This window comes from Callionymus lyra, chromosome 5 (genome assembly GCF_982586985.1).
Source record: "Callionymus lyra chromosome 5, fCalLyr1.hap1.1, whole genome shotgun sequence".
Lineage (NCBI taxonomy): Eukaryota > Metazoa > Chordata > Actinopteri > Syngnathiformes > Callionymidae > Callionymus > Callionymus lyra.
The window spans coordinates 10,148,908-10,173,826 of record NC_141822.1 but is presented as its reverse complement, the minus strand read 5'-3'; the positions used below and the strand labels follow the sequence as shown (position 1 = coordinate 10,173,826).

The window sequence follows — 24,919 nt, the reverse complement described above, 5'->3', positions numbered from 1 at the left end:
AAAAGGTTAACCATAATGGCAGAGGTAAAGTAAGTAAAGTAAGTAAAGTAAGTAAAGTAAGTAAAGTAAGTAAAGTAAGTAAAGTAAGTAAAGTAAGTAAAGTAAGTAAAGTAAGTAAGTAAAGTAAAGTAAAGCTCTAGTAGAAGAACTCACATTTCTCCGATCCTTAAAACTCTTCACTGGCTTCCAGTTTCTTTCAGGATGAATTTTAAAATGATGGTTCTTACTTTTAGACCTATTCATTGTCAGGCTCTTCCTTCCATCAGTAGATTCTGATCGAGCCTTACACCCCAGCTCGGGCTCTGAGGTCTGTGGATCAGTATTACTGATGGTTCCTGAACACGCTTCAGGACCAGAGGAGAGAAATCCTTCCAGGCTTTTGCTCCTGAGCTTTAAAACAATCTTCCTCTCCCTCTGTGTTTGATGATCTACTGACTCCTTCAAGAAACATCTTAAGACATTTTTTATTCGTGCAGGCTTTTCCTTGATTTTCTGAGACTCCTGTGTTGTTCTCAGTGTTATCTTGACATTTTAAATATATATATTATTGGGTATTGTTTTGATTGTTTAAGCGCTTTGTGACCCTGGTCTAGAAAAGCGCTCTACAAATATTACTTACTTTCTTAAAGCGATCACGAAATTCATGCCTTTTATATGATGAATGCACAACTATCCTCCTGCCCGTCAAACTCATTTTCCATCATTTTTTTCAACCTTTTGCATCAGGAAAATGTGGTTATAGACTTCCCAGGTTTGGCCAACAAAACGGTTACAAAGTAACAGTCCACTCATTTAGGATTGTCTTGTCTCTAAGCTTTTCTAGTCCGAAAAAGAAACCTAATTTTAATACACTTTCGTTTCATACACTTTTCTCTCGTTCAAATACTTAATTCCCTTTTTTGAGGTCAAGAACGTTACTGTAATAGCTCCACAGGGTACAATTATTTTGACTTGTCGTAAATGCCAACGATAGAAATGAGTAAGCCAAAGAATGATAGACGCAATAAATCCTTTAAATCCACAAAGTGACAAAGTACAAATACACATTTTGTGCCCTGCTCTGTGGGTCACCTCCGTGTATCACAATTTGATTGTGATGGTGTCTTGAAGGGAGAGTTAGGGAAACTGCTGCTATGCATCCACTGAACCACGACTCCTGACCAAACCCACATCTAAATTTTTTCTGAAACACAGCCTAAAACTACAAGGAATTCCCACCATGCACCATGCTTGCCCAGAGAAACATACTTCTTGCACTCTTCTGCCCGCCGGCTAACAGACTACCTTCTGTTCGAGCCAAATATTTTGAGTTTTTACTCATCACTCCAGAGCACCTGCTGCATGTTTTCCGCTGCCGACTGCTGGTGTTTTCTGAATAGGTGATTTTCTTGACTCTGTTTCCACATGGAAAGGCAACGGAACACATTTTCCATGGTATTTTGCGAATGTAGCATAAAGACCACTTCAGACTACATGTCATCACATACAGATGGGGGTCCCGCAGGTCCCGGCGAATTCTGAGCAGACATTTTTGTAAGTAAAGCCAGTTTGATTTTGCTGAATTGACTGCCGGAGTCAAGTGTGGCTACTCAGACCAGTACTTTCCTTCATGCTGCTGCAACTGTCATCACAGACGCTTCATTCTGCATATTTCCAGTGTCAGCTTTCAAACACAGTTAAACCTAAACTTCAACTAAAACTATTACATTTTACCCCTTTTTTAAAAAGAAAAAAACATTTTATTAATAGTGTAGGAGATAATTTCAATTAGGATAATGCTTTTTAACAGATGTTAATAAATTAACCCCTTTAACCCTTGCCTTTTCTCTGGGTCAAGGTGGGATGCCACAAGCAATTTTTTTTTAGGAGCTCCGGGTCACCCTGACCCACACAACAACATTCAGCTTCTTTACCTGACCAAACTTGTAAGAAAAATGACTCAACACAAATATTCACTAAGCCTCTTTTCTCATTTTCAGGCCTGTACGATAAGTGCTTCTACGCCTCCAGTGACCGGGGATGGCTGCTTGGCATCCGAGCAGTTAGCGAACATGGGAATCGGGATCCCCGCTTCTTCTTCTCCCTCAAAACAGATCGTGCCCACAAAGTGGCCACCATCCATTCCAATGCTCGCTACACGCCAAACCAGTGGGCTCATGTGGCCGTCACGTACGACGGTATCTACATGAAGCTTTTTGTCAACGGGGCCCAAGTGGGAGTGAGTCGGGAGCAGTCCGGTGACGTCTTCAGCCATCTTACCAAAAAGTGCAAAGTGCTCATGATCGGGGGGAATGCCCTGAATCATAACTATAGGGGCACTGTGGAGCGAGTGGAGCTCTGGAGGCAGGCCCGAAGCCAGAGGCAGATAATCAGAGACATGCATGGCCATGAAGACCCGCAAGGTCAATTGGTTATCCAGGAGACATTCGAACATCCAGGCAGGAAGTGGTTGACGGTGAAAGACGGCAGCTTCCCTCAACCCGAGCACAGAGGAAGTGGACGATTTGGTATAGGACTACTAGACACAAGCCTAGAGCCGCCAGCTTGCGGTCAAACAATCTGCGACAATGTTGAAGTGATCAAAAACTATAACAACCTCTGGAATTTCCGCAAACCAAAGAAAGTACGATATCGCGTCGTGAATGTTTGGGATGACACGCGCACAAAGCCGACAGTATCAGACAACCAGATCAACCTTCAGCACCAGCAGTTGAATGAAGCCTTCAGCCCCTACAACATCACGTGGGAGCTGAGCATTCACAACGTCACAAGTTCCCCCCTTCGTAACCGTTTGATTCTTGCCGACTGTGATATCAGCAAAGTCGGGAATGATGCCTGTGACCCTGAATGCAGCCATCCACTAACAGGCTACGATGCTGGGGACTGTGTGTCTGGGTATCGTAGCCGCTGCCCAGAAAGCAAGCAGGGAAACGGTGTCTGTGATCCAGAATGTAACTGGGAAAACTTCTTCTATGATCTCGGCGACTGTTGTAACCCCAACGTGACAGACGTGACCAAAACATGCTTCAACCGATCTTCTCCTCACAAGTAAGTCATTTTTCTCCTAAGGCAAAAAATGTGTTTCTTTTCTCACATGTCTAATTCAATTAGTGATACAAATCTGAGAGGTTCAATCCAGGAAATGACCTCTCATATCTGCAATACATAAAAACAAGACATCTTTCCATGTGCCTTTCTCCTAAAAAAGATGTTTGGGTGTCTACTATTTCTCTGACTGTTTGTGCTGAGTTGGCGTGTAACTCAACTCCCAGTCTGTGTGGCCTGAAAAATCCTCCCGGGGCAGTTAGTCCAATCTGGCCTTGGTCTGGTTCAATCAGTGTTCCACATTTAAACAAGGCAAAACAAACGCAGCGAGATGACTTTCGTAGGACAAATTACGAGCTCATTTTTTTTATCGTACATTTTTCAACAGCTCTCTCCACTGTTTCCTTTACCAAGTGGTCATAATCAGGCGGGACTTAGTTAGGAAAAAGTGGTAACGTAAACAACGCACAAAGGCAAATAAAGGTCAAGATGAGTTCAATCGAACCTTTGCTGGTGCCACTGGAAAATGTTTTAATAACATACCGAGCTTTCCAGGAAAACCCAGAGTTATTTCCCTGCGTAAGCAGGTATTGGTCCTTGAACATCAAGGCTTGATAGAAATTTCCATGAAAAACATTGGAAGGGTTACAGACACTAGCTCAGGTGTAATGCCCACGATTCAGGAGAATTAAATGTTGCTATTTCAGTCACAGAAGGATTCCTTTGTAGGTAAATCTCGGACTGCATCAGGATGAAGAAATTAGCTTCCCATCAACGTTGACATCTTAATTCATAATATCATCTTCACTAACAACTTTTATACTTTTATTCATAGTTTAACCCCTTTTCTGTACCACAGTCTTGACGATGTTAAACATGGTCAACCGTCTGAGCAACCCTTGTCCACTCTTAATGCATTAAATGTCTGACTATAACTTCCCATATTACCTTTTAAATGATTTAATTAGTATTACAACTTTTTTTCCCTTGTTAAAAAATAAACTTGAAAAAAAGTAGCAATTCCTTACATGGTTTTGATCAAAACATGTCTGAAGATATTTGGACCACAGACATTCCAATTTTCCCTGCGAGACAACTCGTTCATTTTGAAGTAATATTCGCGCCTGTTTCCATTTAAGTTTTTTTTTTGAAAGATCTGGAATCAGGAAAGTCTGTGGTCCTGATGCAGTCACTCCTTAGAAAATACCACCGAAAATGACCCCCTGCTGCTTCCTGCCTATTGGCTGGGGGAAATATTTTGGATTGTTTTCATTCAGTCCTCGGTTTTGACAACTTTGGTGGTTTGTTGGAAATATTTGATCTTATCGTACTGCATTTATTTTGCCTGAGAGGAAGGGACCTTGTTGCTATGTAATTAGACAGCTTGAATATTATTCTATGTGTGCAGTAAGTTGTGTTACCAAGCGAACGCTGTGAGTCATGTTATTTGAGTCATGGGAGAGATAATTACATTTATTTTATAAGCCTGACTGTTTGTAGGAATCTGAAGAAAAGTCATGGATCTTGTGCGTGTACCTATTTAAGTCTACTTGGCTTTTATGAGGTCATTTTTATTTACCTTCGCTCTCTGTATGTTCTACACACCGGCCATATCTAGGGGATCTGTGATTCAAGCTCCAGAGGAAGCGAGGTGGATGAGTTCACTTTCATCCCCAATATGGTTTGGAAAATGAAGCTTTGGCCCGTCTTTGTCAGAGGCTAATAGGTCATCCAATTTACCTTGGCCTCTGTCTCCGTACTCCAGTCAATACCTCTTACCGTGACAGGGTAATGGATGGATCACTCTTTCCCTTTTCTTCACCCAGTGCTTTGCAGCGTTTCAGTTTTAGGGCAGGGAGCTAAACTTCAGGGCTCTTGACTCGGGTGTTTTACAGTGGGTCATCTAAACCATTAAGCCCCCTGCCCCATAAAACATAATGGAGTGCCTTGAAATAAAATACCAGCACTTTTCACTTTCATTTTAAAGCTATAGCATAGTTGTTAAGCACCTGTTGGGGAGAAATCCTCCTGTTGGCGTTGACCTTTAAGGTGTTGTGAGACAATGGTTGAGAATTTGCTGTATGTTGTACATACTGTAATACACTGTAAGTAAGTAAGTGATTTGTATTTATATAGCGCTTTTCCAGACCAGGGTCACAAAGCGCTTAAACAATCAAAACAATACTCAATAAAATATACACCTGCATCCTTTGAATCATCTTGACCCAATTTGTCAGATTCTACTTGCCAATAGCTTTTATATATTGATCGTATTAGTCATGTGCTTGTGTCTGTGTCACAGTCTCCCTTGTCCCAACATACGGACCAAACACTTCAATTTACCAGGTCAGCCCGGACAGACTTCATCATTCTTGACCCTCGCCTGTCCAGCAGAAGTGCTAGACAATGAGTCAGTCAATTATTAATAGTGCAGGGCTGCAACTAATGGGACACTGGTGTGAAGTTAAACTCTTCAACGTTTGTTGTTTCACTGGCTAGCTAATAGGCTTGTTAAAGAGTCACTTGGATTGTATCTGTAGTTGTTTTTACAATCAAATGTATTATATTAAAGCAAAGGTCCTGACTGATATATGTGTTGAAGGTAAAGTGATAAAGTACCAGGTGAAGAATGATTTCAGACTAACTACTTCAAAGCCTCCTTGTGCTGCTTTATTGGAATCTTTTCATCACCACACAAGTCCTCCACCTGATCTTAGACAATCATCCCATACTCACAACTATTTTTTTTTATTGGACAACTTTGCCACATCCATTAAATTAATCAGTTGTCTTCCTCTCCTCTTTATATATGGATATGGATATGGATATAGATATATAGATATATAGATATACTATAGATATAGATATAGATATGGATATAGATATGGATATAGATATGGATATACTGTAAATATTGATATGGATATGGATATGGATATAGATATGGATATAGATATAGATATAGATATGGATATGGATATAGATATAGATATAGATATAGATATAGATATAGATATAGATATGGATATACTGTAGATATTGATATGGATATAGATATTGATTGCTGTAGATATAGATATGGATATATTGTAGATATTGATATGGATATAGATATTGATTGCTGAAGTTATGGATATGGATATGGATATGGATATGGATATAGATATATATATAGATATAGATATAGATATGGATATGGATATAGATATAGATATATATATAGATATAGATATGGATCTAGATGTGGATCTAGATGTGGATAAAGAGAGAGCTATGGATATGGTTATAAATATAGATACATATATAGATATGGATATGGAAAGAGATATAGATAAACATATGGATATGAATATAGATATGGATAAATATATGTATAAAGATAGAGATATGGATGTGGATATAGATTAAGATGTGGATATGAATATAGATATGGATATTTATATGAACATAGATATGGATTCGGATATAGATGTGGATATAGATAGAGATATAGCTATGGCTATAGATATGGGTATGGATATGGATATAGAAGAGATAGACAGACTACAATAGAATTGCATATTATAGCATTAAATAGAATAGAAAAAGAGAGAAAGAGACGTAAGGAATAGATGTAGAATAGATATTCAAACTGGAGCATCAACTATTTTCCTCAGAGCCCACTTAGTTCCTTCTCTTTCTTTTCCTGGTCATGCAAACGCCATTGTCATGCCAGGCTGCCGGGGCTTTTAAAAACTCTACCGTCATGTCTACGTGTAAATGTAAATGAAACTATAACATAAATAAAATATATCGCTCTAAATGGATCCAGTCATGGCCCTCTAACTCAGATACAGGAGGCATAAGAGCACGGCACCAACATCTACCACGCAGACCATTATGTCCCTTTGCTACACCTCGCAATAAATACAAAATAAAAATAAAAACACGCAGATTACACAAGAATTGTAAATGGAAATATTCTCTCTGTAATCTGCATATATTTAGCCTGACTGTCAGGTATTATGTATAATATATACGATTTTTTTTTAAAAGGCTTTGACAAACTTAGAGGCACTTTTATAAGTTAATTTTGCTTCACAGTTGCAACAAAAACAGGCTATTTTTTAACATATTGCTGTGTAGGTTGAACATAAACTTGACTGTCAGATCTGTTCCAGTCCTAAAAGACTCTGATGACCGTAAAGTTTGGTTTTCTCTAGTCAAAGACTTTGTGAATTTGGTTAATTAAATCATGAACTCAAATGAATAAGATGAGTAGGAGATATGTTGACTTTTCTAAAGGTTTTGGAGAATACTAGTACATCTGATGAAACTATCATTGGGTATGTTTGAAAGACTCAATCATGTCCTTCCAATGTACTTTTGATTCCTAACATTCTTATCATGTCTGCCAACAATGATTCCAAGAACAGAGGTCTGTTTTAAACCATTGGATGGACCTGGATGAGTCTTAACTTTTACAGAAATGATTTACCACTTGTGTCAAATATGCATCAACTGTATGATTTTCTGCAACGATGTGGCCCTGGCGAGAGGAAAACAAGTTTTTTAGAGCTTCAGTACTGGGACAGACTGGAGAGCGTGTGTTGCTCTGTGTGGGTTTGAAGAGAAAACCAGAGTCAGGGTAACACAGGGTAAAGGGTCGTTGGCAAGGAAGTTTGAGTCAAATGTGGATGGACAGATAGTGAGACAAAATGTTTGAGAGGCCCAAACTATTTATGTCCTGACTTGAACGGCTGCTTTGAAGCCAGGAGGCGTCTGTACCGATGCGGTAAAAATGGTGCTGGATCCAAGCCCCATAAGTACACATGTGTTTATGGGGGTAATATATGGAAATCTGGATCTTATCCATTTGTGTACAGGATGTAAAGAAGGTTTCAGAAAACCATTATCCAACATCTGTGCATTTGAGTTTGTAAGGCAGCCAACGGTGCTAAACTTACTGAACTCGTACTGCTTTGACCTCATGTCGGAATCGTATTTTTTGCTGACTTTGGTCATTTCAGCGTCATACCGCTCTGAACCGTTTCCTTCACATGCATGTCAAAGAACTCTGAACAAATATTTTCTCGGGAAATAAAGAAATTCCTGAAATTATTAGGAAGAATGACCCTATGTTGCACACGTTCTCCTTTACTGCTTTGCTGACATTCGTACCAGGCATGGCCTCCTCGTCTGATTGGACTTGCTTAGCAAAGATTGCGGCGATGTTATGAAAGATTTCGTGTCGCTGCATATGAAAAGTCTATTGGCGGTAACCACCAGCAGGCCTGTCGCGGTGGGAAGCTTTTTCTCACTGGTGTAAATTCCTCTAGAACACTGCCAACCACCAGTGTTACCAACTTTTAAATTGCTTCCTCCGGGCTACATTGAAAATACGCTACGAGACAGCTCGGTTTTACACTCAAAGATTAAAATTTAATGCAGATGCTTGCTTTTCAAACATGGAATTAACAACCATAACAGGGGAGGGAATAGAGAGTAACTCACTGGGGTTTATATGCTTTAAAAAGGCATTGTTACAAGAAAAAAAGAAAGTGCTATCACATATTTTTTGCGGTTGCCAATTTATGAGACTGATATTTCCACAATAAAATATCAGGATTTGCACCAAAACTCATTATGGTCTGAAGACATGAAACGGCATCCGTAACAATGAAGTAGTTCAAGTGAGTCATGATTTTTATATTGTAACCAGCCAGAACAAATTTCACCTCCAGAGAAGAGGAAATCAATCTACCTACTGTTTTGTTGGAGGAAAGTTTGCTCACTCCACACACTTGGTAAAAGCCTGTTTTATTTGATCCGCACTTTTGTTGCGGTTAATCTTATGATCCAAGAACATAGAAAAACAGGAGGACGCTCAGCCCAAGAGGCGAGCAGGTCACACGAAGGAGGTGAAAACATGCCACAGGCCTGTTGGAACCATTTCATTTTGGATGAAAAAAAAATGGAGGGAATTCCTGGATAAGTCGGGAAGAATCTTCAGCGGGGAAAATAACTTCTTGGTCAGCAAAGGTTGTTACAGGCCGATCCAAAACGAGCACGTTCCAGATCCCGCTGCAGGAATCTACTTCATCCTTTGATTGTTTGTTCCAAACCAGTTCATGGAATTTATAATTTCCTTTCTTCTTTTGCTTTTTTTTTTTTCCTCTCCAGGTTGTGAACTTTTGTGAATCTTCTCTGTTTTTCTTTTCACCGATCATCATCTTTCTTTCCTAGTGTGCTTGCTGGGATCAAACTAATTCATGCAGTCATTTGAAACAGTCACTTTATGATAAAAATGTCTCAAATTCACTTTATTTACTACTTTACGCATAAACCTCTCAGTGGGTTGTTCCAAAGTATGCAAGTTGTCCTCCGTCACCTCTCACTCTGCATTATAAAACCACAGAATAGACATTCCATTTTCCTTAACTTAACTTCAACTCAAACTCGTGATAACTTTAATTATCAAGTTTCAAGTTACATTTTAAGATGGACATAAGGGTCAAGCTCTTGAGTTCAACAGAATGTATCTAATCTTTGACTATTATCTTTGATTCCTAGTCATCAACAACTCTCTCCCTGTCTGTCAGGTTAAGAATCTGACTTAAGACTGTGGAATTAGACAAAGAAGAGACATCAGATTTGGTTTAAAATCGTAACAATTTTACTCGTAACGAGGAGAGTTTAATACAGAACCCTCCCTTAAGAATGTCCGATTTCACTCTAAAGCAAGAACTGTTTCGGTCCAAAACACAAAGTGAAAATACATTACGGCTGGTCTTAAATGAAGCTAACGTCTAATCTGAGTAAAGAGGGTCATTCATAAGATTCCCACATATTGCCTGAGACCAGGTATTGTTTTAAAACACAAGAAACTATTAATTAATTAAAATCTTGTGGTTAAGCAATTTTTATAACAAATTCGACACACACTAGCAAGTATTTTTCCATTACTGTACAACTCTATATTTATTACCATTCATGGGAAATATATTATTCACAATTCATTCCTATGGATTTAAATTCAAATATTTTCTTCAATAATTCATGCCACAGGTTCTAGAATGCACTCAAACAGTTGAAGTATATTTTGTTTTGGATATCTATAATAACTGAACACTTTAATGAAGAATCAAGCTCAGAACTGTATGATATATTTTCTGATGTCATCTTAAATACGTCTACTACTTGACAGTTTACAACGTAACGTTAAGCCTTTTTGATATATTTTATTTTGGCCATTCAAGGGTGGCGTCCAAACATTTTCCCTTGAGGTTGCTGACGTGGATTTTAGGGAACCACTGACAACACCCTAAAAAAAGGGAGTTTTCAGAAGAGGGCCATTTTTGTTGACCTTCAAAAACACCCATATCTTAAATCAGTTAATAATAGTTAACTTTTACAATTGGAAAAAGTTTGTAGTTGACAATTGTTTGGGTTTATTTGATAATTATATTTATTTTAATTATATTATTTATTATAAAAACAAAGGCTGCGGGCCAAATTATATTTACTCAAGGGCAACAAATGGCATAAATAGCTGGAGGTCACGCAATACATGATTTCAAGTTTTATGCTGGTGAATATCTTCTGTTGTTAATGTGTAAAAAAAAAAAGAAAAGCCAAATTGTGATTTTGCTCAACATTTCAATGGTGATTCAAATGAATCAAACAATTCTAATAGCACCAAAGTGCTGAAGATTTAATTGTGCAAAGTACATGAAGTGTTATCGTATTAGAGTGTTTCCAGTGTGCATAAGAAACATGCCGGCTCTAGCGCACACTGAAAAAAATCTTCTACACAGATGTCAAATGAGCTCAATAAGGACTGTCACTCAAACAGTGAAAGGACAATGAGCTGTTTTGATTCCCGTGTTAATGGTTTTACACAATTGCAAATTGACCATTCAGAGGCTCTTATTTCTGCAGGATGTTCCTTCATAACTGTCGTTATCGTAGAAACGCTAACTTGTGCACCTGATGTTTCATCATCTCCCAGGGCCTATCTGGACGTAAAAGAGTTGAAGGAGATTCTGCGTCTGGACGGCTCGACTCACCTCAACGTGTTCTTCGCCAACTCCTCAGATGAAGACCTGGCAGGGGTTGCCACTTGGCCCTGGGACAAAGAGGCGCTCACACATTTGGGTAGAAGACAAATATTTCACACATAAGTGCACCACTTGCTAGGCAGATAGTTGACTTTAAGAGAATCTGGGCAAAGACAGATTATGACTCTAACCCTGCAAACAAGGTGATAATGAACCATAAATTATTCATGGACTGATTTGCTCAAAGCTTCTCTTCTGCACTAGTTTCTCCCTGACCGTTTGTCTCCTGTTGTAGGAGGGATCGTACTGAACCCATCGTTCTATGGAATGTTCGGACACACGGACACCATGGTGCACGAGATCGGACACAGTCTGGGACTCTACCACGTCTTCCGGGGCATATCCGAGATCGAGTCGTGTAACGACGCCTGCCTGGAGACGGAGCCGTCGATGGAGACCGGAGACTTGTGCGCCGACACCAACCCGACGCCCAAATACAAAGGCTGCCACGATCCCGGACCCGGCAACGAAACATGCGGAGCTCAACATTTCACACACACACCATTCAATAATTATATGAGTTACGCAGGTGAGCATTTAGAATCCATCCCGTGTCAAATAACATAATAGAACAAGGAAGGATGAGGAGTGCTTTTATGAGTTTGAGGTTTTTCTAAAGCCCTATTCGCACGGGATAAGTATTTCCTGGGGACCTCAGTGTTTTGTAAAGAACCCCCCCTTATTTTAAGTGCATTCACACGGGATAAGTGATGTCTGTAAAATAGTCATTTTTACTGACATTACCTAGATATACAGATGTAAAAAGGATAGCAATTACTGAAAGAGAAACTTAGTGTAACCAAGCGTTCTTCGTTTAAAGAAGATAAATTGGACAACCGTTTATTCCTTTCGTTTCTCAAAAGACCCTCAACATCGAGAGCGCTGCCCTGCACACAAATTTGCCCCAACATTATTCTTACAGAAGAGACACAGTCTGTTAGTGTAGTGTAACCGAGTATATTCGTGTGGGAAAACACCGAGGCTGGAACTTAGTTTGTATCTGTGCAGCGTGCATGTCTTCTTTACTTTCGTCATGTGGAACACACACACCAAGAACAACGAACTCGATCTACTTCCTTTTCAACGTCTTCAAAATAAAAAGGCGGAAGTAAATATTAACACAAAGGCGAGTGCCTAGTAGTCCGTTAAAGTGGCATATCTGCCACATTTAGAATTAAAAACTAACATTCACACTGGATTAGTATTATCACCCTATGTCTGGGTTTGGTGAATTAAAGTAGGTTATTTGCGGCGGAGTTATTACATTACAAATCACAAACATGGCGCATTCGCACTGGATTAAAACTCAGACATTCTCCGGAATTATTAAAAATGACCAGAGATCCCAGGGTAATACTTACCCCGTGCAAATCGTACATTAGTCAGATTTGTGTTGTTTGGTCTATTTGACTGTAAATGTTTTCACTGTTGTTTGAAAAATGCTTTAAAACTATTTGATATGATAGTAGATAAAAGTGTTTTTAGGTCGATTGTATGAGAAGTATGAGTTCTTACACTACAAATCGTCTACCGCCTCATTCCAGATTACCTTCTACTACAGTGTATTCGTTCATTTCCCCGTTTTTTGATCACCTTTTCTCACTCTTCTGTAGATGACAGCTGCACTGACTCCTTCACTCTGAACCAGGTGGCTCGGATGCACTGCTACTTGGATTTCATATACCAGACCTGGCAACCGGCCTCTAAACCCCCACCCGTGCCAATGCCCCCCCAAGTGGTCGAGCAACATCATAACGCCATCACGCTGGAATGGTTTCCGCCGATTTCTGGACACTTTTACGACAGGTGAAATAAGTTTTATACAGTACGTATGAAAGGAAGTTCGATCAGTATTCTTGCTGCGGGGATGACGTGTGTTTGGCCTGCATCTAAGCTGGTTGCTGTGTCTGTTGGTTTCCTAGAGAAGTGGGATCAGTGTGCGATAAATGCACTGAAGGGAGAGTTCTGCTGCAGTACGCCTCCAACTCCTCATCGCCGAGGCCGTGCGCTCCATCAGGACACTGGTCGCCGCTCGAAGCTGAAGGTATGATACTTCATTACTCTTGTGATTTGGTTGGTGAAGTGCTGGTTGAACAGTTTTTGAAAAAAAACATGTTAAATAAATAAATAAAATACTTCTTAATTCCTTTCACTTTTCCTTAGAGGGAAACTAAAGCGTTGATTTAAGTTTGCCATAAGTTGAACTCTCAAGCCCTGGTTGCTGAAAACACTTTGTTTTTCTGGAGATAAAATCTTGTTTACCATAACCACGCCCACTCTGCTGTAATTGGTCACAAACATCAAGGTTTGTCACCACCTGTCAACAACCCCAAAAACTGGCTGGAGGTGGAGGGTAGCCCATTATTACGCCATAATGGACTCCGCTCTCATAACCTCTCGTTCGCCCAGATTTCAGACGGGGGAGAACTTTATAAAGTAATAAGTTCAAAACATGGTCATGATGAGGGACTCAATTTATGTATTAGTCATTAATACCGTTTCCATAAGATACCCTAGTTTTATACATTGTATTCTCTGTGGGTGAGGATATCAACTTTACCAACTTTTTGATGCTTTTCAAATTACCATTTAGTATCACAAACCTCATCATTAAAATGGGTTGTCGTTATTTGACACGGATGGTGGGAATTGGATCCCAAACCCTGAACATAAAACTTTTGACACATGAGGCATTCCAAGAATCAGAAGAAGAATATGCATCATCCCAAAGAGTTAATGCCCCCCAATACACACCTTCCAAATGGGTGATAATCAAATATTTTAGGAGCTGAAAAACTAGGCCCTTCCAAGATGGTTTTGGGCAGAGTTCACTCTGGGGTAACACTTTTTTGGAATGGATCATCTTGGGATTGAAAAAGAAAGTTTAGCTTTAGCTTAACAAATATCATTTAACAAAATCTTTAATTTAACTTCGATAGCTACACAATTTCCTTGTTGCTTAATCGTGAACATATATATCGGACACCCACCAGTTAAGACCCCCCATTGTTACGTCGGTCAGAAGTTCATGTTCATACACATGCGAGTGCGTATGACCTAAAGATTATATTTACTCATTGAACTGTATCTAACACTGGCTCGAGAGTGTGTACATGAGGCAAGTCTGGGCTTGTCCAACATGCTGTCTGTGTGTGTGTGTGTGTGTGTGTGTGTAAAAGCTATGCTCAATTTTCCCTCTTGGACACAATCCCTGTTTGTGGCCCGTTTCCTCTTAACTGCTTGGACCAGCCTTTCAGTGGATACACAGCTGCTGTCTTGGCACTCACATCTTAGCTAATAGTAGCTTCGTACTCTTGGTAATGCATTAACTCTCAAACGCGACTGTAAACAAAGCAATTTGCACACTATTAACCACCGGTGCAGGGTTTGGATATTTAAAGATGAGCATTTCTCTGCGGTTTTGCACGGCCGTCCACATGCATTCATGCGTACACATGGCACCTGTTATCTAAGGAATTGCGCGCCGTGTCCTCAAACTACTTGACAAGCAACACTTGCGTGGTCAGAGGAGAGCCAGAGTACCTCTCATAAATCTTTACTACTCTTTTCCCCTGGAGAAATGTAGCTGGAGGAAAAATCAAGAATGAAAAAAAAAAGAAAAAGAAAAGGTAAAAACGCACATGGACTGAGGGGAAACGGGTCGGGTAGTTTGGGTGGAGTGGAATTCAACCAAGATAGTTAAAAAAATTGCATGTGGTTATATGTTTATTTGCCATCATAAAGATGTATGGCTTTGTGCAGTTAGCTTTAACGGCAAACATGTGTGTCTTTGAATGTTGCTGTGTAACCTTAATCGGTCCAAGTCATAATTAGAAGCCTCCTTCAACAACTGGCTTCTTCTTTACGGCGTCCTGAGGTGCCTCGGCAGTAACAAAACATAATTGTTCTTACATTACCGTTATAAATAGTAATGACAGTTTCAGCCCCCCCCCCCCCCCCACCGATGGTCAAAGAAGCACAACAGTTAAGTCCACTAGAATCAAACAGTGAATTTAGAGAATTGGGTGGATGTTGATAAGTTAAATCCCATGTTTGCCATTGTTGTAGGTTAATATTTATATATTTTCTGTTGCTTCCTGACATCAGAAAGGTATTCTTAATTTTGTTTTCTATAGCACTGGGACATTATTTCCCCACTTGTGAATATATAATTCAGTTTTTCCATCTGATATTTTGCATTAAAGTAATTGCTTGTTTCGAAGTCAAGCAGTGTAGAAACACATATTTTTTATTAATTCACTTCCTTCCTTGATGGATCAACCTTGTTATTGACTTTGTTTTTCCAATATTCTGTCTTTTACAAGAGCGAGTTCTGAGAAGAGCAATAAAAACACCTGAATTAAAATAAATATGGCAGTTTTTAAGCCTTGAATTTTAAGAGCATTCAATTTTTAGTCATAAATAGTAGTAATACTCAAGGCAAGCTTCAGAAAGGTAATGATGGCAGTCCCAAACCAACCCAAAATTTGGGGCGTCTCTCCAAAATGTTTTAGTAGAAACTTACTTTTGTCATTTTAGAATTGATATATATTTTGTGAAAAACTCTAATAGTCTATTGTATCTTCTTTCACTGGTTCAAACCATCTGTCTCTGGCCTCCTTTACTTTAAAGATACAAATTAAGAATACTCTCATCTTTTTCAGTTTTCAGGGATACAGATATAGGCATTTTCTCCAAGTGTGCAACCTTTAAACTTACTGTATACCTCCATTTAATGTGATAGTTAACCCAAAATTCATTCCTCATTTTGGAGAAAACATTTTTTTACCAAAAAGAAATGGAACCACATTGTTAGCCGTCATATGGAAAATAAATTTCTGCTCAAACTCCAAAATCAGATGAATTGCTAGACAGAAAATACCAACCATTAGTCAACATGAGGGTGAGAAGAACATGAGTGAATAAAAATTTTGGGTGAACTATCACTTTAAGGTCAAGTAGTCTTTTCCTTCATTCAAGTCAAGGACATCAGACTCTTGTTTAACTGTTTTAATTCTTTTCTTCTAATGTGGGATTTCATTGGGGCAAAGGTTAATTAAAACCACCACTTCCCTCTTTTTTTCACCTCCATAGGTAATTGGTATTTAAAAAAAACTCCATTAACAAGTCTTTAACAACCTTTTGAAACGAAAGATTGATTTACATCACAAGATTTTCAAGTCCAATTACTTTTTCTGATATTAAAAACATGGGCTTGTCCCGAGTTGAACTTTCGTTTTATTTATCGTGGATGTTCTTTACAATAGGAAAGCATATCAACAAGTCTTCATTTAATACACAGATGAGAGGAAAAACACTAATAAAGAGGCGGTTGAGATGTACGAGCATTTATCTCTATTATTACGTTACGGCTACAATTAGTGGGTTACCCATATCAGACGGGACCCCTAAATCTCTTTCCCTGGCAACAAGGGCCAACCTTGTCCGAGGGATCCCGATGTTCTCACAGGATAAGCGGGAGATAAATCCAGTTAATGGGTCCATGTTGTTCCTGAAGTGTCCTCGAAATGGCATGGACCTCAAAAGATATTAAAAAATACCCAAACAACACACATTTATTGTGATCATTAAATATTGGCCAAATGTCTCAAGCTGTTGTTGAAAATTGACTCTATGACCATCTATGATCTTTCTAACTTTACCAAAACAGCCCAGGAAGGGCACTTTGGCTCCTCAAACACGCTGTGATGCTTGTTTCGAAGTTGTAGAGTGTCTCCATGAAGTGTGTCGGGAAGTTTCTGTCTGTTTATGTCCATGTCAGGGCACGGGGGTGTGGGAGGGGGTTACGTCTGCCTTCTGTGCAGAGCAGTGTGTGAGAGAGAGCCAGAGAAAGACGGATCGTAGAGAGTGTAACGCGTGCATGCCCGGACATATCCCATCTTTCTGTTTATCTACGCGGATCTCTGGACGTTTCCAGATACGAGGGATTATGAGTGGACAGTGGGCAGATACCGGTCGTAAAAATGCAGTTGTATTTCACAAAGTTATCCCGTTGACCTTTGACTTGCTTCAAACATAACCATACATTTATCTTAGGTCTGATCTAAACCTTGTGAAAAGTGTTTTAAATATTCCTAAGATTAGATCACTTCAAATTGGTGATGAAGTTCAAGTATCTTTGTGGTCTAAAGTGAGGGGAAGCCAGTCTTGTTTTGTGTAAGAAAAACACTTGATCTTTAGTCCTACACTTAGTTTAGATCATGAGGCACAAGCAGCTGAATGAACTCCTTAGAAGTGAGCCTGGGCGCCAAGTCCCCCCGCTGGGTGTGCAAAGTAGAACCACTTCTCTTCTTGAGAGAAGTTGGTTGAAGTGGCTCAGCATCTTTATCCTCCTGAGGAGGGGTGAGGTGTGGCAGATCGGCCACATACCGAGAGAATTTTGGTCTTCTTAGAAGTGGTGGGATGGAAGTTATGGGCACCTTTGCTCCAGCGTAACCAACGAATGACTGGCTGGATGAGTGATAGATTTAAGCGTTTTATTTAATGGAACAAAATTGTTCAACTAAGGTTTTTCAATTTCATAAATAAATACAATTTGAAAAGAGTGTAACCTTAACAAAGATGAATAAATGGATGGATGGATGGATGGAAGGATGGAGAGAGGGATGGATGGATGGAGAGGGAATCCATGAATGGATGGATGGATGGATGGACGGATGGAGAGAGGGATGGATTGATAGATGGATGTTGGAAGGACGTAGAGAGGGATGATGGATGGAGGGATGAAAGGACGGAGAGAGGAATGGATGCATGGATGGAAGGACGGACAGAGGGATGGATGGATGGATAGACGGACTGACATAGGGATGGATGAATGGTTGGATGGATGGAAGGACGGACAAACGGATAGATGGATGGATGGATGGAAGGACGGACAGAGGGATGGATAGATGGAAGGACGGACAAAGGGATAGATGGATGGATGGATGGAAGGACAGACAGAGGGATGGATGGTTGGACAGATTGATGGATGAACACATAAATGAATGAATGGTCAGACGGACAGATGAAAGGATGGATGGACGGATGAGTAAATAGAAGAACAGGAAGACGGTCTGATGGACGGGCCGATGGACGGATTGATGGATAAATGAGTAGATTGTTAGAAGGAGCTACAGTTCATGGTCAGCCTCGAAAGATAATCACTTTAGGATTAATAGAGTAACATTTATGTTTTTTTAATTGCTATAGAAACCATATGGAAACTACAATTCAAAGCCACTTTCAAGTTCTAGCCGGTAACATTTTCTGGTGATAGGGACCCTACCAACTGTAACCTCTATTGTAGGAGAACGTTTCCCTTCTTTGTTGTCCCTTCATGTGGAGCTAATGATTCAGTAGCTACAGCAACACTTAGGATGATGGAAGACACCAGATGAGTTAAAAACATCCCCATTTTAATTAATTTCCGTTGTTATCGTGTACTACAACCTTGTGTTGGCCACACACGTGTATACTTACAGTACAATAATAAATGTGTTGAGATAATGTGGCTTGGAAACTATAGTCGGTGCGCACTTGATTAAACACTGGAATCTTGCTCGGTGCCCAGAAATGAGGTTAGCAAATGGCTTCGATGGTTGCCAGCTTGGAAGTGCACAAAAGGAAATCGGGGGGGACTGTCTGCAGCTCGCTGGCTTCTCAAAGTGCTTGATGAATGTTAGCGTACGTCACACGGGATAATGCGAGTTAGCTGTGTACGGACTCCAAATATGGCTGGAGTGTGACTGTAACGTGGTTGTAATGGCCGAGCTCGAGTGCGATCCCTCGCGCCGGGCCCCTCGCAGAAGGTACGCACCTCGGCCCTGCCTTTCCTCTGCGACGCCGCTCACAATGATCTCTCAGTTCGATGCACCTTAGATGTGGGAAGAGGTAGTTATCCATTAAGATGACCCCAGCCATGAAGCCCATAGGGTTTCCATCTTGACCTTAAACATGATGAACCCGAAACAGCCTTGACTGTGCATACCTCTGCCCGGGAGACAGTTTCACAGTATTTTACAAAAGCACAGAATATAAAAAAACTTCCATGATCCGATAATTCCGTTGACTTCCTGCAAAAAAAAAAGGTTCCAGGATCTGGAGTGTGGACCTTCTCAACCACTACAACTTCAAACCCTGAAACATGTCATTGAATGAGCAATTACAAATATGAAAAGTTATTTATTTTTTTATTATATGACTTGATTCCATGTTGTGTTCAATAAAGTCTACATTACCATTAAGTTTTCTACTTTGGCAGCAGCAGTTAAAAGCCATACAAGTGAATGCAGGACCATTTTAAAACCTCCGGAATAGTATCCGAAGAATTGAATCAACTGTAAAGTCCACTTTTGATTCATCTGCTAATTTATGTTTTGAGTGATTCTGTTGAAAAACCAACGTATGACCAAGGCAGACAAATAGCTAACCTCTGCCTGACGTATCTTAAATTAAGCTGGCAAGTAATTAAAGAAGATCTAAATTGATTTGAAAACGTATCTTAGTAAAACATGAGAGTGTGTTTTGAGAGTCGTGATGATCTGTTTTGAAATGTGGTATAACCTACTGTGGTGGCATGATTGTCAAATTTTTCTTTTTGGTTTCCCGGGATGTCATGAAATTGCTCTCAATGGGAGTATTTTTGCTTGTTCGCCCAGTTTGGTGTGATTCAATGTTATTTATTTTCTCTTTTTATTCTCATGTTTCTTCATTCAACAGGCCCACCAGATGTGGAGCAGGCGTGCGAGCCAAGCGTACTTACCTGGAGTCCCAACGCCGGCATCGATCAGGGGAAAGTGGGCTATCCAGAGTGCCCGATCCAAGGCTGCATGCTCCAGCTGGAGTTCCCGTATCCTCTGGTGCCAGACTCCCTGACGGTCTGGGTGACTTTCTTCAGCCCGGACGAGACCGCGCTGCCGGCGATCCACAACATATTGCTGCTGACCGTCAGCGGAAACAACATCTCGCTGGGCCCCAGCAACGTTTTCTGCGACACGGCTCTGACCATAAAGCTGGACGTAAAGGAGGAGGTGTACGGGGTTCAGTTTTTCACCATGGAGCAACACCTGGAGATCGACGCTACTCTCCTGGCGTCCAAACCCGACTGTGCGATCTGCCGGCATTGCCATCCTCTGCGCTACCGTCTGCTGCGCCAACCTGCCTTCACTCATTCTCCGCATGGGATCGTTTTCAACGAGCCTCTCCGTCGTTATACCGACAGGTGAGTCCGCTCTTGACTTCTCCGCATTGAGGTCAAAGTTTGTTTCAGAATTTTCTTTACAGGAGGTTTGAACTGAATGGAATGATTTGAAGGTGTTATTATGTTCTTGTTGTTGAAGGGTTCGTTTATCCAAAATTTAAAAATAACTAATTTTCACTCATGTCAAGTAAGAGTTGGGATTATTTTCAGAGTAAACCGTTCCTTTTTAGAGTTATAGACAAAAATGTTTGTTAATTTTAATGTAGAAACTGAAGCTCAGTTGTCTTCATCTTTGTCCAAAAAGACTCTTAAAAACATCTAAATACCTGCATACTGCTCGTCTGTAACGTCCCTCTTGTATTGAAGCATCGACACGATATTTTTCCAAAAAAAAAACATAAACAAGTTTATGTTTAAAGCTTGTTTGTAGCAGTTTGTTTTTAAGTGTTTCAAAGATAATGCCAGTCGCTACATTGAAATGAACATACATTTTTTTGCCTATAACTCTAAAAAGGAACAGATTACTCTGAAAATAATCGCAACTCTAGAAAATGAGTGAATTTTTGAGTGAAGTATCACTTAAATGGTTATTAAATAAAATTAAATTCAATTAGTTCAATGCTGGGAACCTACTTGCTTTAACAACACCTAAGAAGAGGTTGAGGTATGATCTGGAGATGAGAGGAATGAAGATAAAATGAAGAATGAAAATAAGAATGATGCAGGAGGACCAGAGAGAAAGGGTTCGGAAAAGTATTTGGGATCAGTGGTCCAGAGAAATGGTAAGAGGTAAAGGTAGTTGACTAAGAGAGTGAAGGCAGGGTGGAGTTAACCAGAGTTGATCTGTGTCAGAAAAGTGTAAAGCGTTAAAAAAGAAAACGAGGCAGTAACTCTGACATGAAGGCGATGAGCCAAATGAGAAAAGGCAGTTGAAAATTATCCAGTTTTTATTGTTTGTGACTAGAAAGAACAGAAATCAATATATCAGATGTGTAGCTCATGTGGATAAGCTTGGGAGACCAAAGTTAGACGGTTTGGACAAAGAAGAGGATCAAAGGTTAACGAACAGGAAGAAGACAAATGTGTGGTTGTGGTAAAGAAGGCCCTGTTGCGACTAGAGAGGATGCTAAAGACATGTTTATGGGCAACTACTGTGTTGATTTAAATGTGTCTTAAATGGATCTTGGACCTCTATTGTATCATCAGTGTCTGTTTGTACAAAACTGTGTTTTCATTTAAATATTTACATCAGAAAAATGATGCCCACACTTAATCTTCCTTTAGATAAATCGTGTTTACTATAACCACGCCCACTCGGCTATGATTGGTCAAGCATCAAGGTTTATCACGCAGTATCATCAATCCTAGAAGTATCCACCTCCAAGGGACACGTTGTATAAACAAAGCAGGGCATGATTAAAGTTAGCTTGAGGAGGAGTGAAGACATTATTACGTCATAATGTGACTAAAGTTCAAAACACGGTCGTGATTAGGGATTTAATGCATCTTGGAAAGATTTCAACATTTGGGTGAGTCAGGAAAGTTTGAGTTTTTACATTAGTTGAGCTTTAAGGTGGAGGACACTGACTTGCTGTGATAACCCTTGACGTGCAATGCAGAAATTATGTTTTGACTTTATGCTTTGTAACCCTGGTCTAGAAAGGCACTTTACAAACAACTATTACTTACTTACTAACTTACTATATATATATTTATACAGCATATATCATTTATGAGTGACTTTCACACTTGTATGTCCCGAAAGTGAATTGTCAGCTTATGCCCTCTACTTCTAAAATGAAGCATTATTTTCACTTTACCCAACTAAGTTGTGGATACGTTATACTTTCCAAGATTTTTCAAAAATATTTGCCCAAGTAATTGTATTGTTTTTAAAAGTCCTCTCTGTCCTTCCAGGTGATGTAATTGTCTTTTATAAAACAGTCACAACTTGTTTGTTTTTCTAGAAGACTATTCCAAAAAAAAGGGCTCTCTCAATAACAGATATCCCCTTTCAGTGCCCTTAGGAACATTCGCTTCTGAAGTTTCAGATCTGTGGTTCACCATTTGTTTCCTAAGTCACAGGTCAGTCCTTGCCCACATTTGTTTTTTTCCTGTGTTCCATGAAACAAGGGCAAACAGATGGCTTGTTGAAGGTATTATCTGCACACTGCGGTGAGAGTTTAGTGCTTTGCTTTCATGGAATGTGCTGACCCGATAAAGATTGTGCTATACATGGCACTGTGCATGTTGTGCCATCTAACTATCGTGCAGTCAGCTAGGTTCACATGAGAAGGAAAGCGCTCGATAAGATTTGAAACGGTGAGTATGCAAGTTATGCAAGATGGAGTGATGATACCCATGTTCCAACTTCCTGGCTGCCACCAGTAGGATGTATTTATTTGGAGGCTTTGGCTCACTTCAGTGATTATTGATGTACTGTAGTTAGTTTTACCGCTGTGGTATATTTCACTAGCTGTGGTCGCATTCCAGTGGTAGTGGTCAGTGGCACAAGCGGACTATTTTCTGTTGTGAGTGCAGAGGGAATCTTATGTTTCGTCTGATAGTTTCTGAAGCATCCATATGTTTTAGTTTCGTGTCTATTCTGAATCTGAATCTTAACTATTCCACAAGAGAAGAATCGTCAAGACTTACAAACAAACCTTTGACACGGCAAAGGAAAAGGACAAAGTATCACCAGATGTTTTGTTAAGTGTTATGTTTGATCATCTGTGTCCAGCTGCCGAAAAGCTTGTGTTGACCACACAGTGAGCTTCTTCCAGCTTGTTTCCCATGGGTTACATTGAGAGATGGAGGTCATGGAGGGGGGAGGTGAAAGGGTTCTAAATACCAGGCCTCTGGTTTTTACCTGAGCTGGCCGGGATAAGATCATGTCTTCTTTGGCTACATCTATGGGTGGCGGTTTGTTTGGGGTGACTCGGGGCTGGAGGTCATGGTGAGGGGTTTAAATTATCGTCAAAACTAAGAAGGGTGATTCGAAGACGTGACACAAAGGTTGAAGGTTTGACCATTTGGGGTTAAATCGTTACTCAGCTCAGGGGGGGGCGTTAGGCAGTGGAGGACAGCATTAGGGGGTCGAGAGGCGCTGCTAGGAGGATTGGGATAGTTTGACCTCCATTCCACAGAGGCACCCCCCAAACCAGGGGGCTAATCCTTCGCCTGATGTGGACTTCAGAGCCTTCCCCGAGTCAAAGGCTATCAGAGTTGAAGTGAAGCGACCTCCCAGAGGAACAGCGGGTGTCGTGCACAGATATCCTCCACTGTCCCACATCCTGCCTGTAACTGGACCCAACACTGGCTGAACACATGTCTCCATTACACCCTTTTATTTATCAGCTCTTTTCATCTGCTAAATCATGAATCATAATAATGGATACATGTATTTGGTTCCTGGTGAACAGGTTCTGAAAGGTCAATGTGTGGTCTTGCAACAAGGCTTAAAATCTAAAAAAAAAAAAATAATAAAAATTTGAAAGGCAGTGTCCTCTGTAGTAACAACCAACTTTAAATCAATCAATCAAAAAACACGAGGATTTTTAGGAAATCAATAGAGCTGAGCATGAATATTACCATACAGATGGTTATCCAAATAATACTGTGAAGAAAAGTGTAGCTTTGAAACTCATTTTTATTAATGGTGAATTGTAAATTGTAAAGAGGTATGCAGTATAAAAATCTAACAATATCAGATATGAAATAAAAGTAAGCTTTGTTTTATTCATAAGTAATTTTTCCAATTGAGTATGGTGCCTCGTGTGTAGTTAAAAAACATGTCAATTAAGTCATTGTACATAAAAAAAATAAAGCTTTTCCGAACATAGTCCGTTCAGTTTTATAAATAAGTGCTCAGTAAAAACAGTAGTGTCTACAGGACACAAATTACTTGAGTTATACCAAAAGAAAGGACAAAATAAGTGGGGATGAACACGGATAGGAGATTACACCGTGAATATAAATAAAAAAAAACAAGGCAAACATAGCAAGAAAAATAACAATGAAGTTGTATATTTCATAAGCATTCAATTAAGACATTAGACAAGAAAGTCGAGTTGGAATTAAGTAGTTTCTTTGGTGTTCTTAAATTCTAAAATTCTACCAGAATCAGAAAACTTTCACTGCCAGTTTGTATTTATATTTGTTATGGTGGCATTCCAGAACATGAAAATGAAATAATGCGAATGAAATAAAAAGAGATTAATACAATAAAATCAGAGTCATTACCATAAAATGGCATTTAAATATATAATAATCCTAATAAAATGTATATATTTAATTAAACAATACACCTAATTATGATATAATTATTAGATTTCTTTCGGATATGATTTTTTTTCCTTGGTGCTTCATTAGTTTTTGGTGCAATTGACCTTTGACGTGTTAAAGGAAAGTGGAGCTGAAGTACACCAGTTTATTTCTACTTGTAATATCTGCACCACGTATATAAATGTCTCACACAATGAGTGTTTGCATATTTATTACAATATGGTTAAATAGTGTATAATGCAGATTCCAAAACCTTCTTGGATCAAACTTTAATGAGGACTTTATTCTA

General features: G+C 39.6%; 1 protein-coding gene across 3 annotated transcripts in view; it reads left to right on the top strand.

Annotated features, from left to right (window-relative positions):
* Positions 1–24,919, top strand: part of pappaa (pregnancy-associated plasma protein A, pappalysin 1a) — a 106,097-nt gene that overhangs the window by 9,022 nt on the left and 72,156 nt on the right. For all 3 annotated transcript variants that reach the window (XM_087790734.1, XM_087790733.1, XM_087790732.1), the window contains exons 2-7: positions 1,980–3,048; positions 11,036–11,181; positions 11,380–11,673; positions 12,758–12,950; positions 13,067–13,188; positions 19,866–20,367. In XM_087790734.1, the coding sequence (XP_087646860.1) occupies positions 1,980–3,048; positions 11,036–11,181; positions 11,380–11,673; positions 12,758–12,950; positions 13,067–13,188; positions 19,866–20,367 (2,326 nt within the window). The remainder of the gene's footprint in view (positions 1–1,979; positions 3,049–11,035; positions 11,182–11,379; positions 11,674–12,757; positions 12,951–13,066; positions 13,189–19,865; positions 20,368–24,919) is intronic.